Source organism: Myodes glareolus, chromosome 17, assembly GCF_982192425.1.
Source record: "Myodes glareolus chromosome 17, mMyoGla1.1, whole genome shotgun sequence".
NCBI classification, from domain to species: Eukaryota; Metazoa; Chordata; class Mammalia; order Rodentia; family Cricetidae; genus Myodes; species Myodes glareolus.
Genome location: NC_142042.1, coordinates 27,662,992 through 27,682,301, shown reverse-complemented (window position 1 = coordinate 27,682,301; position 19,310 = coordinate 27,662,992). Strand labels below are relative to the sequence as shown.

At 41.3% G+C, this 19,310-nt stretch overlaps 1 protein-coding gene across 1 annotated transcript in view; it reads left to right on the top strand.

Annotated features, from left to right (window-relative positions):
* Col25a1 (collagen type XXV alpha 1 chain) overlaps nt 1-19,310 on the top strand; it is a 398,267-nt gene that overhangs the window by 187,374 nt on the left and 191,583 nt on the right. Inside the window, exons 3-4 of the mRNA XM_087897573.1 lie at nt 9,929-9,973; nt 11,927-11,934. Coding sequence (XP_087753699.1) covers nt 9,929-9,973; nt 11,927-11,934 — 53 coding nt within the window. The remainder of the gene's footprint in view (nt 1-9,928; nt 9,974-11,926; nt 11,935-19,310) is intronic.

The following is a 19,310-nucleotide window of genomic DNA, read 5'->3' as shown; positions in this document are numbered from 1 at the left end:
GCCTCTTGAGAAGTGACATTGAGTTTGACCTTTGGTCTCCACACTGACATGCATGTGTACTTATACACATGTGTGCATATGCACACACCACAAAGAGAGAGACAGAGACAGAGATGGAGAGACAAAGAGAGAGACATCCAGGCATTCCCATCACCACAGTTCTAGGTTGCTGCTTATTTTAACTTCACTGAGTAAGTTTCTGCAGCTGTCACTGGGGCTAACATCCGATGATCTGTGTGTCACCCTCGGGCAGGTGGGACACGCAAAGAAGACTTTGATAGGATTCCGCTCAGCTCCAGGCTCTGGATTTACATGACTGACAGCGTACACGGGTTCAGCACTACACCCAACACTACAGAGGGTGGCTGTGTACTACTTTTAATCTGATCAAATCACATTTCATCATTGATTGCTGCTATGAAATAATAGTAATAAAAAGATCCTACCAAACGGTGACTCCTGACATCTGAAAGAACGCGTTGTCAATCATAGTTCAACATCTATTCCCAGTAGCCAAGCCAGAGAGTCTTTAAATGAAGACAGAAGTTGTTTAATAGTTATCTGGACCTGGTTTCTTCTAATTAGTGTTCAGTGTTTGATTATTTTACCTAGTAGGAGAGTTTGGATGAAATTAATGGAGTTTATTCTTATATGTGAACACACATTGATAAAGCATGGAGGGACATTGTCAGCTGTTTGGTATTATTGGGTCACGGCAGCAATATTTCATTGCACTATAAACACAACAAAATGCATGTGGACAGTTGTTTACATTGTTCTAGAACACGAAGCTGCCCCATCCAATTATAACTTCTGACCAAAGGCCAACTGTTGCTCATTACAACTTGTGACGCTATGACTCCAAGCATCCTTACTTCCTCGGAGACTCCCATTTCTCCACAAGGGAGCGGAGTGTGTCGTAAGATCAAACAACTGGGCTTCATGGTTGCGCATACCCAGGGGGAATGACTGGGGCTCCAGAGGGATTTGTGCACCTGCAGTCATAGCCTGAGCACTTCCCCTCCTCAATCCCTTTGGAATTTCTCAGCTGCAGCCATCAGTCCAAGGGGTTAGCTGAGCCCACGGGAAGCTGCAGCTGTAGCTGCAGCTACAGCCTAATTGCTTCTGTTCATCACCACACCCTACTTCCGGACACAGTTCTGAAAAATCTAACGGCATTATGAGCCCTGACTGGCTTTCTCACTACTGCACTCTGCTGCACCACCTTTACCCGCCCCTTCCTCAGGCCCTGGCAATCAATATTATACCTGTAGAATGAAACACTTGCCCCTTGGTCAGAAGGTCAGCAAACTGAACTGGCGTTTGCGTGGGTTCCTACCCTTACAACCACACTCGCTATCTGCCACTCTAGACAGCAAGTGTGCTTTTTAGTGGAAATGGACTTTGTTTATCCAAGAAGCGTGGTATTTGCAGGTAACACAGAGTTCTGGACAGTCTGTCCATCTTGCAGAATACAGGCATACAATTCTGTAAAGCTCAACAACAGCAAGGTACATGGAGTCGGGTTTTCTGGGATTCTGCTGTTTCCTTATTTCAAAGATGGCTCAAATTGATATTCCTAGTGGAAATTCTGAATCAAGGTGCCATGTGTTGGTGGAAATACCTGAAAAGATCTCATGGATTACAATTAGTCAGGAGGAAGAGATATGGAATCTCAGTTGATCTGGTCTCAGTTTTAGGATTTGTTATATACTGAATAAAATATTCATACCACTCAGTGGGTAGAAATTCAAAATCGTATTCATTAAAATGACCTCCAGATTCTCTATATGCCAAATATAAAAAAAAATTTACTGTTCTCTGAACGGATGCATTTTTTAGTCTAAAGGCTGGTGGGTGCCTCTCATCTTACAAAAAGCTCCATGCTCTGCAGGGGATTTAGTTGGTATTAACATGCCAGTGTTCTCTTACTGTGTCCAAGACTGACACCTGATGTTTGTGCAGATAACAGGGAAGTCTTGTTACTTACTGGTGTGTACATGCAGTATCAACATTTTATTTTAATGTTACAAGGCTCTAATTTGGAGACTGCCTGTTGCCGCTTGCCTTTGCTGCTTTGCCCCCCCCCATCTAAACCTGCCATTTTGACCCACTTTGTTGAATATTACCTTTATTCGTCCCCCCTCTTCCTTTTGTCATCGTGTGCCTCAGCTTCTGTGGAAGACTCATAACTCTCTTGCTGTCCTGTTGGTTTTTGTACCACGTGGCTTTCTTAAGGACATCATCCAGGTAGCCAATATTTAGTTCCTTCCTGTGACTTCCCAGAGAATTTCCTAATAGCTTTAAGTTGAAGGGTTCAGGAACCTCTGCCTATGGCACTCACCCAGTCCCACTGTAAATGTAAGTCCTTCCTCGGTAACTACATGGTTAGTGGCAGTGATCTGAGCTGGGTGTGTTTGTTCCTTACTCCGGGTCTCCTCCCTTTACACACTGTTTCTGGGTCAAGTGAAGAGGTCTCCTCTCTGCCATGCTGCTTCTCCTTTGTCCTGTGGGTGACTATGGTATGACATCGCCATTTGCATCATGATGCTGTGAGGTACAAGCTAATGTTATTCTTTCTGTCTTCCCAGGAACAAACCAAACATTCACGTGCAGTGCTAATGGCACGAGCCGCTCACACTTTGACTTCAAATGCTTTAACAGTCAAGACTTGCTTTAGATATGCCCACGTTTATATTAGCATAATATATTCAGAGAACAGAAACTTCCAGTCAGATGTCTAGAGGATTTATTATATTCATAGTAATCCCTTCTCACGCAAGTATTAACAACCAACTTCAAAGTGCGCCAGCAGAACTTAACAATTCCATACTAATGATTGTATAATGAGGTGTCTGCTCATGGGAGATGACTGAACCTGATTAGGTCATGTATAGTCACAAATATGCATGTGGATGGGATATAGGTCATGTCAAAATGAATTAAGTTCCCGATTTCTTCATTTTTGTTAACACTCAAACAGGGATAAAGATAAAAGTATATGTGAAACTGTATTCTTTTGGACTTAATTTACACAATAACTTTATTTAAGAAACTTACTTCATGTGTATTTCCTAATCATCTCAATTATGGTGGTTTCTTTTATGTTTTAAAAGATACCTGATGAACCTATTTACCACTTTAGTTGTCAGTGTGAGCCTGGGAGAGTGAGGCCTAAAATGAGGCAGGACAAAGGGTCATGCAATAGCCAGTTTTATTCAGAGCATCAGACAATTTATACTCTGAGGGTTAAGAGGAGTCCCTTGAGGAAAGTATACAGTCACAAGGACAAGCTGCATGTGGGAAAACCATGATTTTCCATAGAGGCACATGAAGAGCGGCAGCTGAGGCAAGTTCAGTCCTATCTGCTAGACCTGGGAGGAGGCTGAAAGCTCATTCTAAGAACAGCTCCGTGTTTTGAAGGAGCTGCGGTCACAAGACTCCTGTTTTATTGGAGTTTCCTCACAAGTACTTAGAATTCTCACAAGACTCCATCCTTGGATTGTGTTCTGACACCTACCTATTGCTAAATTTAAAAACCAGGAGAGAGAGAGAGAGGGAAGGAGGGAGGGGCGGAGAGAGAGAGAGAGAGAGAGAGAGAGAGAGAGAGAGAGAGAGAGAGCTCCGACACCATCACATTTGCTTCTGTATTTATTGTAATAACATTTTCCTTACAGGTTTTTTTCCTCTGATGTCATAGGGCATCATAATACAAAGGCCTCGTTAACCTGCTCTGTTTTTCGGATTGTCTAATGCTAATCACGTTGTAAATCAAAAGAACTCAAATTACTATCTCCCTCCATTGTGCTTCTGGTTCATTCTTTCTGTTTACCAACCCTTTAAAACCTTTGTCAGCTACCAGAGAGTCTGCTAAAAACATGAAAGCTAAAGAGCTGGTCTAATTCTTCTTCCTGGAGCTTGGTAACGAACCCTTTAAAAAAAATGGCTGTTAATAGACTCGTGACCACCCTTGTTAGGTGGTTCGTAATCTACAAAGACGCACGCCTGCTTCCTGCTCCTCTGCCACGATGTCTTGCAACTTTCTCCCCTGTGGCTAGAAACTCAAAGGAAAAAGCTGTCACGATAAATCCCCTGTAGGATCACGGGGCAAAGCACTCTAGTAGCTTAATAATGAAACACGCTACTGTGAGGACAGAATGACAGAAAGAACAACTGTGCTCTGTCAGCCCCCTTCCAGTCAGCGAGCTGCTGTCTTTCTACTGGAGACTTATTATCTGAAAATCGAAACACCAATCATTTACTGGAATTCCATATCTGGATGGAAAAAAATCTGTATGGAAGCCCTAGAAGTTTGCTTGCACTTGGCTTAGGAATCTCTTTCATTTGCATAGTCATTTTTACTATGTTCTTCTGAGTCTCCAGGTGCCGTGCATGCGTGTGTGTGTGTGTGTGTGTGTGTGTGTGTGTATGTATGTGTGTGTGTTCATAGCTATAAAATCTATAAATGCCAGTTGATTCTGAGTCAACATGAAATGCTTTGATTAACCTGAGCTTTGCTCGGAGTGACTGGTTGGAAGTCTAGGAGGTTGGAACCATTGACCTCCATCGACGAGAGAAACTGCTCAGAAATGGAAGTCCTCTCGTAGGAAAGCTGTGAGAACTACACTTGCCTCAGTCTTGACAGATCCCCCTGCATTTACTTATAATAATAAATAATATATATAATAATTACATATTATATATATTACATATATTATATTACATATATTAAAATAATGACAATTATTATATCCCTGCTTTATTTAAAAATGACTAGGTAAAGCAAGAATAATACTTCTGATAGTTTTTTTAAAAAAGCATAAAAATCCCCTTTGCCAGAAAAGAATCATAACTGTTTAAGAATTCACCTAATAATTATGTTCTGGAATAACTGTTCCATTTTATTCTAGACCAATGACTTTTAAAATGGTTTGGCTACTCCTCCAAGAATGTATTGTATTTTACATGTAAAGGATAAACATCCCTTTGACCTCTCAGCTGACTTTATGTGGTCTGTTGTTAATGAATCTACATTTATTCGCCACTTAAAAGGGTTCTTTCCTCTCTCTTAACACCTTCTGTGGGTCGAATTTATTTGGGAAGGTAGAGATCAGACCCAGGATTTTGTATATGTAGGGCAAGCACTTTGCTACTGAACTATACTTCCATGCATTAAACAAAACAAAGCAAATAACTATCTTCAGTGAACAGGATTTATATTTTAGGTTTAAGGAGTTCTATGTGGAATCATCAAATTTTTCCTATAAAAATTTGAAAATAATGTTTTATTTAAAAAAAAATCCACAAAATTAAACATTGGATTTTTTAAATTTTATTTTAAAAAGTTTTCTAAGCACTTTGAGAGAACAACTTTTCTAACCGTAAAGAACCATTTTACACTGTAAATGTTCACAACTTATTAAAAACATATGACCTACTTAGAGCATAAAAATAGAAGTTTTGTGGCATCATGTTGGTTGTTTATGGCTAAAGTACAGCCAGTTGCTGCGGATTATACTCTAATCCTAGCATTTAGGAGGCTGAGGCAAGAGGACAGGCATTTGTGGCCAACCTGAGCTAAGTAGCATGCACCTTCCAAGTCAGTCTATATAGCCAGACACTATCTCAAATGCAAATCAAGCAAAACTACCCTAAAATACAGAGCAATTGTACTTACAGATTATTGGTTTATATATTTTTATTAGTCTAACAATGTATAAGACTAGAGTCCTGGTGGGGCAAAATCTAGGGATGTAAATACATGAGTAATAAAAGAAATGTTTATTTAAATGTCTACTTGCTATGAAGTAAGCTAGCAGGTACCAAATAGACCGGGGGTCGTATTCTCTCAATATGAAACAAGCGGCTCTGGGCCAATTGCTAGCAATGACATTTGACTGCTCACACATGGTGACGGGGCAGAGAATAAACTTTTACAGCCAGCCTCTGAGATACAAGGAAGGATAGTGATGAAGTGAAGCATCCTGGGACGTTTCTGTGGGTGGTCATGTTCAGCCTCTCATTCTGTAGAGTGCAGGGTTTAACAATGAGCAGCAACAGGACAAGTCACAGTACTGAGCATGGAGTGAAGGACGCACAGTGGAGATGGTGTTTGCTGTAGGGGTACTTGTACAGAGCGCATACTAAAATGTGGATCTTTCTAAACTCGCTTTACCTGGTAAACTTTTGACTCCAAACAGTTGCAACCCAGTTTGGCAAATAGGGTGCACTGACTGTCAAGCACAGCATGGAACTGTTTGGGTTGTGTATGAGCTCCCGAGTGTGTTGAAACAGAGACATTTTATGATCGTAGAGGGCATGCATTTTAGTCAGGCATTTGCTGTGTAAACCTCGTGATTCTAATTGTGGAACAACAAGCTTTGGGCCACCTTGAAGGAATTCTAGGCATCAAGTAAGTGAGCAAGCTAGGAGGCCTGTGGGGGAAGATTCTGAAATTGATCTGCGTCTGCTTGTAAGGTTAATCCAAACATCTGAAGTAAAACCTGGTTTAGGCTGCAGAAGATGAAGAGGGTGGTTTAAGATGGATGACCCGCCATCACCTCTGTGGACAGGCAGGTGCTTCCCTACAAATAACTGCAGCTGTCAGAGTGCTAGTCCAGGGAGGAGCACCCTACTGTGCGTGGAGGAGCACCCAAGCGTTTCTGGAGGAGCACCCCAGAGTGCCTAGAGGAGCATTCCAGCGTACCTGGAGGAGCATCCCAGAGTGCCTGGAGGAGCACCCCAGAGTGCCTGGAGGAGCATCCCAGCATGTCTGGAAGAGCATCCCAGCATGTCTGGAGGAGCATCCCAGCATGTCTGGAGGAACATCCCAGAGGGCCTGGAGGAGCATCCCAGAGGGCCTGGAGGAACATCCCAGTGTTCCTGGAAGAGCATCCCAGCGTGCACTGATGTCTCCTCCAGGCCTCCGAGTTCTTCTGCATCTGAGAACTACTGCTTACTTGTTTCCTTTCTGGCCAGCGCTCAGTCCCCAGTTCTTCCCTTTGCTTTGACAGCTCCATTTTTTCTGTCTACAGAAGTTTAAATAAGAGAATCGTTTACAGGCTGTTTGCCCACAGACATTGATCAGGGTGTTTTTATGTGTTTTCTCTAATGTGCTTCAAGAATCCTCATGCTCCTGGAGACCACACTTCTAAGATGTACTTGTTCATAAGAGGTAAAAGTTTTTATGAAATACAAATAAATCCATGTCTAAAAGTCTTCTGGGAGCACCCAGTTTTTGTTTTCTTTTGGTTTGGTTTGGTTTTGGGTTTTTTGTTTTGTTTTGTTTGGTTTGGTTTGGGTTTTTTTTTTTTTTTTTTTTTTTTTTGGTTTTTCAAGACAGGGTTTCTCTGTGACTTTGGAGCCTGTCCTGGAACTAGCTCTTGTAGACCAGGCTGGCCACAGACTCACAGAGAACCCGCCTGCCTCTGCCTTCCAAATGCTGAGGTTAAAGGCGTGCACCACCACCGCCCAGTTTCTCAGCTCTCACCATGAGTTTGGTCTGAGATTTTTCATCTTTCTCGCTGCCTTGCAGTCGTTCATTATCCAGCTCATCTCTTCCGCTCTGTTTTTCACTTTTGGTTCTGATCCTAAATTCAGAGGCAAGACCAGTGTTTCTCTCTGTACTTCGGATTTCTTCAAACTTTGGGGATTCCTAGGTGTTACTGAGAATTTTGTTCAATTTTTCAGCTTGCTTCTCTCACGTTAGGGGTCACTCTAGGCTTCTCTATCCAGTTATCGTTATAATATACTCTCTCTCAATCCAATATTTTTCATAGAGTCAAAACTTATTTTAGACTCTCATCTTACAACTTGGTGTGACTTCGCTGGTTCTCAAATATTATAATATCCTTCACAGAACCCTGCCATCTTCAGCGGGTGCCATCTTTGAGATGTCTTCCTCTCCATTACCTTTTGTCCCACAGTCACTGTGACATTTGATTGATTTCTAGAAGATTTGGGATTGAATATTCAAAGAAGACATGTTCAGAAATAGCATGACTCTGGTTTTTGGGCTTCTCCCGAAGACAAATCTTGCTTCTTTGATCACTTTCTTAACAATTAACTTGTGAGGATATCTTTTTAGTTTATTTTAGATTCTCTTCAAAAAACATAGTAAACTTATTGTTAGCTTCATGTACTTTGATATTTTAAGGGAGCATCTTCATAGAGAAAAGAAAGTAAGTTAATTTCCAGTGAGTAAGTAGTTATTATTTATTGGTAAGTGAGCAGCCAGTCAGAATGTCTCTGATTGTTTTTGAGACCCTGGTCTTCCTGATGCTGTCTCTTTACCTTTGAATACTAAGTTTCTTCTATGAGTTTAACTGTGAATTGTTCATGTTTGTTACTTGAATTATGCATCAATTCTTAGAACTCTTATATTCCCTGCTTAAAAAAACAGTTAGTGACTCCCAATGCTAACCATGTCAGTCACACATGAGCCTAAGTTTCCTTGGTTTAAGTGATTTTATACCAAACATCTGAGTTCTAATCTTAAGGCATTATAAATACTGGAGTCTGTCAGTACAAATGTCCATGTGTGAGTTTGGGCAAGTGTATAAATATATATTTGTCTTATAAAGGAAGGTCTTATCATGTTTGTTCACTTACTTAATTTTCCTGTCCCAGTCCTTGGGAATGAGTGTGCATGAATTCTCTTATTCTATAATACAGAAAAAAAAACCAAAAGTCTACTGATTGTTTGGGTTTTGCTTAAAAGCTGGGTCTCCTAACATCTTCAATTGATTATATTGTTTGGTTGTGTATATATGTATATGTATATATATACATACATATATATGTGTATACACACACACACATATATTTTACCCTGCTATCAACACAGATGGATATACTTCCCTGTGCGAGGCTAGAGAAGCTGGGTAGCCCACCAGTGTTTCCATTGCTCATGGTAGCATCTGATTGGTTGATAACTCAGACTCATGATGACAGTCGCCGTGTCTCTGGAACTTTCTGGGGTTTAGAAGCCATGAGCTCTACTCAGCAGTTCATTCTTTGGCAGCAGGCAGTACTCTGTTTTCCTTGGCTTTTTCTCCCAGCAAGTATTATAAGCCTTCTGTCCTCACTGTGGGATGATTACTCTCTTCTCTTCACTTGAGCCATAATTCAGTAGAAGCTATTTTTACCCCCAGAAAATGCAGATAGAAGTAGTGTAATTGAGAATGCTGTCTTCAAGTGCAATTGGCTAAAATTTTATGTACTAAGTCTGATATAGACTGGCTTGGTTGTCCTTATAAGCTACTCACTAAAATAAAAAAAGTAAGGATATTTTTGTTTGTTGTTTGTTTGTTTTTCTACTTTTTGAATTGCATCTCCATTAAGGCTAACTGTTCATTAGGAGATAATGATTTTGTCTCTATAGGAAGATCAAACTTAAAAGTAACCACCTACATACACACAATGTACTTAATGGGGTCATTAACTTACTCAGGTGATATCAAGGAATTCCATTACATTCACATTTAACAGAAATATCTTTCAAGTATATTCCTTTTTGTGTATGTGTTTAATTAATTGCTATCCAAATAGTTTCAGAAGAATCATGTCGAACCTGACTGAAGATAAACAATAGTTATTTAGATTTGGTCCTTATAATTTGAGACCTTCAGAAAAACGACACCTCAACTCCTTGCTTTAGCAAATCTTTTCCGTATTGATGGTATGTAAATGGAATGAGTAGAAATTCTGACTTCGTCGTGTTTTGTGGTAGATGGTTGTGTAGACCAGCATTGGGGATGAAAGAGAGCTTAGGTGTGCGAAAGAGTATTGACCTTCACAAACACTGGGTCCTTTTCCAATATCTGGTGGTGCAAAGCAGGGAGTGGAGATGGAGAAACTATGTAGCAGCCATTATACAACCAGTAAAAATAAAATGGAACTATACTACAAATAATCTGTTATATTTCAGGTCCTCCGGGGAAACGAGGGAAGAGAGGCCGAAGAGGAGAGTCTGGTAAGTGACTGCCTCACGTTACTAAAGTTCTGGTGCAGTAGTTATGGTTTTTCCCCTTAACCAATGGTACTATTCCCTTGTTGGAAGGTGTGCACGTTTGGCACCTCTAGTCTAGACCTTGAATTTAAGAATAGACCCTAATTTCAACAAACTCTAAGAAGGAAGTATTGGCAAACTGTTGTCCATTATGGTTTGCTAACTACAGACTCTCCCACCCCTGTTCTAGCTTGCTTGACCATCAAAGTCAACCCACCTGGCCTGTGTTCCTTGTTGGGGTTCTCACCCACACATGGTATGGCCACATCGCCATGTGTCCTCTCTCTGGGTGACCAACCAGAGGGTCTTTATCTATCTTAGCACTTTAGGGAGGACCCCCTGGAAAGCTCCATTATTTTATCCAGCGGGCATAGTATGTCATACTTCTCCACCATTCTTACTGACTCAAGGGTGTCTCCTGCCACAGCCATGGGGCTTCGGTGGTTAGAGCAGTATCCTTAGTCTGTCTGGGGTTTCCGTGATGTCATTGCAGAAACGAGGCAGTTGACTGATCTGGCCATAGTTATTACAATCGTTTCTCCTGACTCTCACTTCAGTAGCTTGTGCTTTCGGGACAAATTCCTATAGGTGAGGTAAAATAGAAAAGGCCAAATTAAGATATTTCTGAAACCAAGGTTAAGCAACAAGGGAGGTCAGTTACTGCTCTTACTCTAAGAAGTCTTTAGAAGGGTCAACAGCCATGAGCTATTTCTTATGAGGACATCAGTTCTCCCTTTCATGGTGACTCCAGCTCCGAGATGGGATTCTCCACTCTCTAGGGTTAGTTTTTTATCAATATTTAAGGCCAGGTGTTGAAATTGTGGAGCTGTCACTGTCAGGAAGACCAGACAGTGGGCTGAATCTGGCATGCTCCACTTCCCCTCTCCCTTTCAGAAAAGATGAGAACATGAAAGGGATTCTGAAAATTCATCAGCTAGGGAGGGTGGCTGCTGGTTCCCGAATATTCTCAAAAGCTGGCCTTGGGCCACCCTGAATCTAAATGGCGGGGCAAAGTTCGCAATAGAGTTCTTTAAAAATTAAATGGTAAAATTAGCACACAGAGCAATGGGTCATTTTTGCATCTTCATACATATGTGTCTCGACAGTTTGTTCCCATTTGTCTTGACTCTGCCAATCCCTGCCCCACCTCATGCTTCCCACACTCCCACTGGTCTGCTTTCTCCCCCCTCCCCAAGTAGTCTTGAAGAAAAAGAAATGATAAAGCTATCACCAAAGTAATGTTCTTCAAAAGATTGAGGTGGAAGATGAAAATCATGTACTTGTGCAAAGTTCTATAGACAAGCTAAAAATCACCTTCCAAATGCCTAGTCACTGAGAGTTGGCGTTTAGAGCATATGGTGCGTGAAATACAGAAATGCAATCAGTTTTTGCCTGTGCTCTGGTTTAAAGAAACCTACAGAGACACTAGGCCTGGGCTTTTCTGTATCGGAGGAAGTGTTGAAGGAAGGATGCTCTTTAATGAAAGCCTTCGGCCAATGGTAGGCTTTGCTGATTTGACTGTTTGTCAAGCTCAGGTCTCTGGACTAGCCTTCAAACATTCAAACGTCAAGATTCTCCTGGCTCATATTTTACTTAGACCCACTTGTATTACGCAGTTTTATTTCAAGCTCACAGGTCTCTCAGATACACATTAGTAGGCTTTGGAGAACCCGAAAGTTTGTCCAAATTCTATGCACAATTTGTGTTTGGCCATAAATTTATTTTTTCTGTCATCTCCAAGTCTGTGATGTAAAGAAAACATTTAAGAATCACTGTGTTGTAAGTCCCCTTTGTATCCTTAGTATTGTGTTGGTGGTTATAATGATATGTTATCTATTAACTAATTTTAACATTTACATTCACTAATTTTTCTTTCCTTTTTCTCTCTTTTTCACCCCACCCCATCCTGCCCCACAGGCCCTCCTGTAAGTATAGTCTGATGAGGTCGGCTCTTTCTACATTAACCAGGATCCACGTATGTTAAAAACCTCGTTCAAAACAGATATGGTGGAAGCTTCACTTAGGAAAATGGGATTGACATTTTACGAATGTTTAAGTGTGGAAAATGATGGCTTTACTAGAAAATTTTGGGTCATGCGCTATACTAGAACGCAGTTTTGGGGGTGGACTTTATTTTTTTTTTAATGTTGTCACACACTGATTATTCTCCTGAGACTTCGGGGTAACACATAAAGCCCCTGGTTTTGAGTCTTTTTCCTGGAATCCTGAGGTTTCTTTTGCACGCAGGTCTCCCAGCTATTTCACACTTCTTTTTCCATCTGTTTAAACTTGTGTCTGAGATATTTGAATTTGCGGGTCCACCAAATGTAGATGGCAATATGATCATGGAAGCGATACCCCCCGTGCGCCGCCAGGGCCCGTCCTCCCTTCTTAGGCAGAACTCCCTTTGAAGTCTGTTGGAGCCCTGCCTGCATAAGGAGCCTGAGACGTAGCCCTTGGAGAGTTTGTGCTCCTTTCTTTCCCTGTGTAGGTCATAGCTGTGGCATTCCAAACCACTTTGCACTCACAGGAATAGATTATCTTGTCAGCTTTGTGCTTGATGCATTTTTGAGTAATATCCTGGCTATCTGCTGTCTGACCCTGGTGTTTATACTGTGCACTGGGCCTTTTCAGTAGCAACGATCGTTAGCCTTGAGATAGTTTCTCATCCCAGACTCTTACCCTGCCAATTTATCTGAGGCCAGCATAGTCCAGGGAGAGGGATTAACACACACTTGTTGACTTGTTCAGAGGAAGCATTGGCTTCTAAATATCTTTTGCAGTCTTCCTGCCATGTTCAAGGATGGGCCATGAATCATGTTTGCAATGATCTCGCTTCTGTGACTGACTCATCTGCTCTTTCTCAATGCTAAGTAGACAGCATGGCCCAGGTCTAGGAGCCTTGACTCTGCCTCCATAAAACTCAAAACAAAACATGACTGCCCCTGAGGAAACTCCCCAGGTTACCAGGGGAGTAACATGTTCAAGGCTTCTTTCTGTGGAATTTGTATTTGTCAGTCAGACCAAGAAGTTAATTCTCACGTCTACAAGGGTGTTACCTTTAAGATGCAAGTATTTCCTCCTTGATTCTTTAAAACAGCGTGTAGCATGGTACCTTTGTTTGCTTGGCCTGTTTCTTAGCCCAGATTTTCCGCTTTAAGATTTCGTGGATCTTTCCTTACGGTATAGAAAGAAAGAAAGAACTGATTAGGTCTTAACTATCTGGTGTGCAATCGTCTAGGGACTTTGTACACCAAATTGCATGTTTGGTCATGCCAGCCCTCTGATATTGCTAGCTCCATTGCCCAGTGATGAAACCTAAGATTCACTGAGGTTAATTCCACAAAGCTGCATAGCCAAGGGCTTGTGAGGTTAAAATTCAGTTGGATACATCTGATTTTATATACGTTCAGCTTCATGCTTAGTTCTTTATGAATTCTAAGTGTGTTATGACGCAGACCATTGTTATACAAGTTAGGTAGCCCATAGTTAAATCACATTCCCTGGCATTAATAATTACGTACAATACAAGCTTGGTAAGTCGTTGTAAAATGGCCACATTATAAAGCAAGTGTGACCTCCCCTCCACACTATTTTGACTTCATTTCAAACAGGTCATGACAAGGGCAGCAAACTACTTCACAGGCATACGTTGTGACCCTGTGTTTCCATGCTAAATAAGAAACAATTCAAACTGGTCACATGAGGATCAGATGAGAAGTGATTTAAAGGAGAAATGTCCCCCACAGGCTCAGGCATGTGCATACTTTCTCCCCAGGTGGTGGCACTGCTTGAGGAGGTAGAGGGTACAGCTTTGCTGGAGGGAGTCAGACTGCCTACTTCTGCCGCACCTCTCGATAAGATGAACTCTGATCTCTCTAGAGCTATAATTCAGAATAAACTCCTTCCTTAAATCCCTTTTGGTTCTGGTGTTTAATGAGCAATAGAAAAGTAGCTGGCACATTAGTAGTTGGAAAAAAAGGGAGGAAGAAAAATGCATAAACTATGCAGTCTCTTGTAATGCAATGGAGTTGTATCTTGTTGTTTATGTTGCTATGCCTGGGGCTCTTATGGTTAAAATGGTCTCATAATGAAATTCTGTTGAGCCCCTCATTTTTTTAACCCCCATCTAGGATTTCTAAGAAATATCTGCCTTCCATCTAATTTTCCTTTAGAATATGTAGTTTTACAAGCAATTACTATGGTCTAAATTAATATTAGTGAATAGTGGCCCATTATGATTAGGCAGACTTCCTGTCAATGTACTTTCTATCTACAGACACATCCAACTATCAACAATTTTGATGTCTGGTGATCTTATATTTCCTATTTTAGGCATCACTTTCATTTTATATGTGGGTTTTCTTTTACTCTTTTCCATGAATCAAAGTCTGAAGTTCATGCAATCCTATTTTTAGAAAAACTTTCTTTCCCTAATTGGTGTCCTTAAATTGTGCTCATCTGTCTCCACAAGTATGAAACGACTTCCCGCGTGGATCTCAAGGTGTGTTACCATTTTAAACACAAGGGTCTTCGTTTTCATTCTGTTATTTTTCATGTACTCTGATAAGATTATAGTCTTGCTTCTGCTGGGCAACCCTTGGCACAAAACCTATAGCAATGAGGTCCTCCAGGACCCCAGGAGTCTTTCTTGCTGACCTCCTGGGGGGCTGGGGCTTCTTGTGAACAGAATGCTGAGGTGTAGCCTTGTATCCAGCTCTGCAGTTTCCTGTCCTGTCCTTTATTTTATTGTCAGAGTTACTTGGTTAGTAGAAACGGCAGCACTGGGCACACTGCCATGATCTACAATGTGTTGACTGACCCAGGGGAGGATGCCATATCTCACTGACTTTTGTTCTTGCTAGAACGTAACTGGTTCTTGTGACCTTCTTGCAGTAATGCTCTCGGGATGAAAAGAACAAAATAAAAAAGCATACTTGATTGTAAAATTTACCAACTTTTCATTTTTATCTTCATTTGATCTATTTTGGAAAACTCAACTCTAACACACTAGAATATGTGGGTACACATAATCACACATTTTCCTTGTCAGTGTCTGTGTTTTGTATACTGAGGTTATTTACAATTTAAGGCTTGAAGTGCAACTTGAATTAGATCTCACATATCAATTACTCCACAGTAAGCTGTTAAGCCTTAATCAATTTTGAGGAAAATATTTAGGAACAGCTGAAATAGAGCCATTTTATGATTATAAATGTGATTTATCTGCTTTTCTATCTGCTCATGAAGGAATCATTGTAGAATCCTGCTCTGAGGAACTCCATGCCGGTGCTTTAGGCCTCGAGCTCCGATAACACCACATATTCACTTGAGCGATGTGTCTGACCACTGTGTTTCCTAGCTATGAAATTATGCTTTCGGATTTGGATAGTGTGTGTGTGTGTGTGTGTGTGTGTGTGTGTGTGTGTGTGTGTGTGTGAGCACGTGCTATGCATACAGATAATCTACATGTCCATGAATGGAGGCCAGAGGTTGACATGAGGCATCTTTCTCCATTGTAGTCCAACTGGATTTTGAGACAAGGGTTGCTCACTCTACCTGGAGCTCACCAATATGAGCTGCCCATTGAGCTTTAGGAATTTGTTGCTCTGTCCTTCCAATGGGATGGTTATTCCACCCCCCCCCCATGCCTGACTTTTAATGTGTGTTGGGGAATCCAAACTCTGACCCTTGGATTTAACAGCAAGCACTTTGCAATTGAACCATCTCCAGCCCCTGTTTTTTTTGTTTGTTTGTTTTTGTGTGTGTGTGTGTGTATGTGTGAGATATATATATATATATATATATATATATATATATATATATATATATATATCCTGAGAATAACATCAGGATTTTAAAAATGAGCAAATGTTTCCCCCAGTCTTACAGTCTATCCTTCTGTCCAAAAGGAAGTCCCACTCAAATATCCACAGGTCATAGAATCAAGCCGGTCTAATAGCTGTAGTCAGAGAAAGAGTCAGGAGACCCCTTCGTAACTGACAGTTTTACTTGCATGGGTCCACCAAGCGCTATAATTGCTCTTGATTGACAGAGATATGATGTTTTCGTTGGTCGCTTAAACCCTCTGAGGTGTGCAATCTGATGCTGTTGCACGGCCTCTTTTGTTCCTCCACCTTCAGCAATTGTCAACTCAGTTTGAATGTTAGAATCTTGCTGACAGATGAGCGAGGCAGACCAAGCCAAACTAAGCTTACTGTGCCGGTTCGGTGGTGGATAAATTAGGAAATGAAATCTCTGAAGAACTTTAAGAGGCAAAACTCTGACATCCCTACTTCATAATGAAGAAACAACTTTGGATTTCTTATTCGAGAGTGAGTCTCTTCCAGCTATCAGTAAGGCGATAACAACCACTCATGCTTCCACCATTGCAGGCATCAGTTTCCATATTGCCTTTGTGACCAAGACTGGCTCTACCCATTTTACAAAGGAAGAAACTGGGGGATGGCCCATCACATAACTTGTCCTAGAGTGTACATCAACCATGAGGCAGAAGTAGAAATTGAACCCAGGTCTTTCTCTCTTCAAAACTCACTTCCCTCCGTGTTGCCCAAAGACATTTTTCAGGCAAGTTGAGTTTTACTGTAACCGCGTAGCATCCTTGTTGTGCCTTACTTTCCTTGTTGCTTTGTATCGGTCACATTAAGTACTTTCTAGAACACGCTCAGCTGCCTGTGTCTCCCACGCTCAGCTGCCCATGTCCCCATATGCACACTCAGCTACCCGTGTCCCCATATGCACACTCAGCTGCCCGTGTCTCCTATATGCACGCTCAGTTGCCCTGTGTCTCCCATTTGCACACTCAGCTGCCCTGTGTCTCCCATATGCACACTCAGCTGCCCCTGTCCCCCATATGAACACTCAGCTGCTCATGGCCCCCATATGCACACTCAGCTGCCCGTGACCCAAGCGAATCTAGATCCTGTCACATTGACAGTGAATTCTAACCATCACCTTTAGTGACCACTCTCTTCCCTCTAACAGGACACTGTTGGTGATTGAAAACAAAACCATATGTCTTGTAGGAGGTGGTATCAGTAAAAAAAATACCTGGGTAGCTAGATAACCACAATATTCACTGTAGCAATCCAAAGGAACAAAAACACAGACAGTTAATATATGTTTAAAGGCTTCTTACTGGTAGAGTTACAAAAATGGTAACAGTTTCATTTTGTGTCTTAGTGTTTCTGTTACTGATATAAAACAGCATGGCCCACATGAACTTGGGAGAAGAAAAGGTTGCTTTCATCTTGTAGTTTGTAGTCCACAATCCAGGAAAAATTTGGCAGCAATTCAAGGCAGGATCCTGGAGACAGGAACTGATGCAGAGGCCATAGAAGGGTACTGCTTACTGACATGCTCCCCATAGCTTACCCAGCCTGCTTTCTTACACAAGCCAGAATCATCTGCCTAGGGGTAGCACTGCCTACAGTGGGCTGGACCCTCCCAAGTCAATCGTTAACCAAGACAATACACCACAGACTTGCCTACAGACTAACCTTACGGAGGAGGCATTTTCTCAATTAAGATTCCTTCTTTCCAGATGACCCCGACTTGTGTTGAATTAACATAAAAACTAACCCGTACATTTTGGTCTCTTGCATGTATGTTTGCCTCCTGCAACATAAAATGAAAAGGGGGCTACAACTGTGAACTCTTAAGGTAAGAGCCCAGCATCCCCCTTTTATGAGTGGTTCAGGTTCAGATAACAAAGTTCAGCTCCAATTTGTGTACGTGATTTCTGTGCTCTTCTTTATGTAGGCTATAGTGCCAGATAAGGCAGATCTTCGGAGCTGTGGAAGTGGCAAAAAGACTACAAACTCATATTTAAGCTGAGATAAATCAGAGGGGTGTGTGTGTGTGTGTGTGTGTGTGTGTGTGTGTGTGTGCACGTGCGCTAATGAGGAGGAACAAACAGATATATGAGTATCAGCAGTATTTTTCTTTGGAACTTTATGTTTTCTGTGTAGTGTGTATGCATACCGTCTATTTGAGAAAGGCAATAGCTTTGATATCAAATAAGAAGTGAGAGCTTACTGATTCGCAACAATAGATATTTATTCCTTGTGTATGGTAGAGGGCTGTGCTGCTTACAGGGACTCAGACCAGTGGAGACTCAGTCATCTTCACAATATATCCCGGGGCGCTAAAAGAGTGATCCTTTTCAATTAAACCGTAAGTAGGAGAGCAAGGCAGTCATACCTTTTTTTTTTTTCTTTTTTAAGTTGTGGAGCTCAAACCCAGGCCCCTACCTCACTCTTGGCAAGTGCTCTAGTGTAGAGCTACATACACCCCAAGCTCATTCAGAATTCCTAAAGACATTTAAAAAGGAAACCTGTCAGATGTGGGAGTCCATGCATACCATACCATTCTGACAGCGAGGCCACTAACAGATGAGGTGTCCTGTCACCTCTACCCATTTTTCTTTCTTGTCACCAAATTCTTAGTCACATGACTGAGGCCTAGGACCATCTACTATGAAGACATGTAGATATCTCGTGGGACAAATTAGGGAAGTGACTTTGTGATGTGTGCAGTAATAACTATCAGTAGCAAGAAAGCTGCTTTAGAATTGAGTGCCCTTGCAAAGCAACTTAGACACGTTTTGGAAGTAATATTTCTAACAGGGTCGAATGAGTTATTTGAATGATTGTTGCTCCCCATGAGCGGTTAAGCATTAATAATACCCAGCAGCGAGTGCACGCCTTAAGGGGATCTCAGTGCCTCCATTTTTCCAGAGCAGCTGCTTAAAATGCTGGGATTGCCCTACACAAAGAATGGCACCTGCCCTAGTTCTGGTCCCACGGACTCTATGAAGCACCCCCCCCCCACCACACACATTTGATCAAAGTTAACCAAATGTAATACTCATCTGGATAGTGTCCATAGGACTGCAATATGGAAATATTCCCTCTTTTCATTATTAAATACACTTCACTTTTCTTTCTGGTAGAATTTAGAAAAAATTCAGATCATGAAACCTGGCATTGCAGGTTTCTTAAATGTTCATGACAAAATTATTAATGATTTTAATGCACATTTACTTTCACAAATCTTCCTGCTTGTGGTTAAAATAAAACTCCTTGTTTTATACTTTCTAATGTCCCAAAGCTATTCACAAAGTGTGTACTTCTAACATTTGTTTCTGATGAATTATTAAAAAATATTTCTTCATGATCAAAGTAGAAACAAGGATATAGAGGCAGAAAAATGGCAGAAAGATACCACAAGATTGTTCATAGCTAGCTCAACTGTTTATTTAAAAGATAGTGTAGTGCTG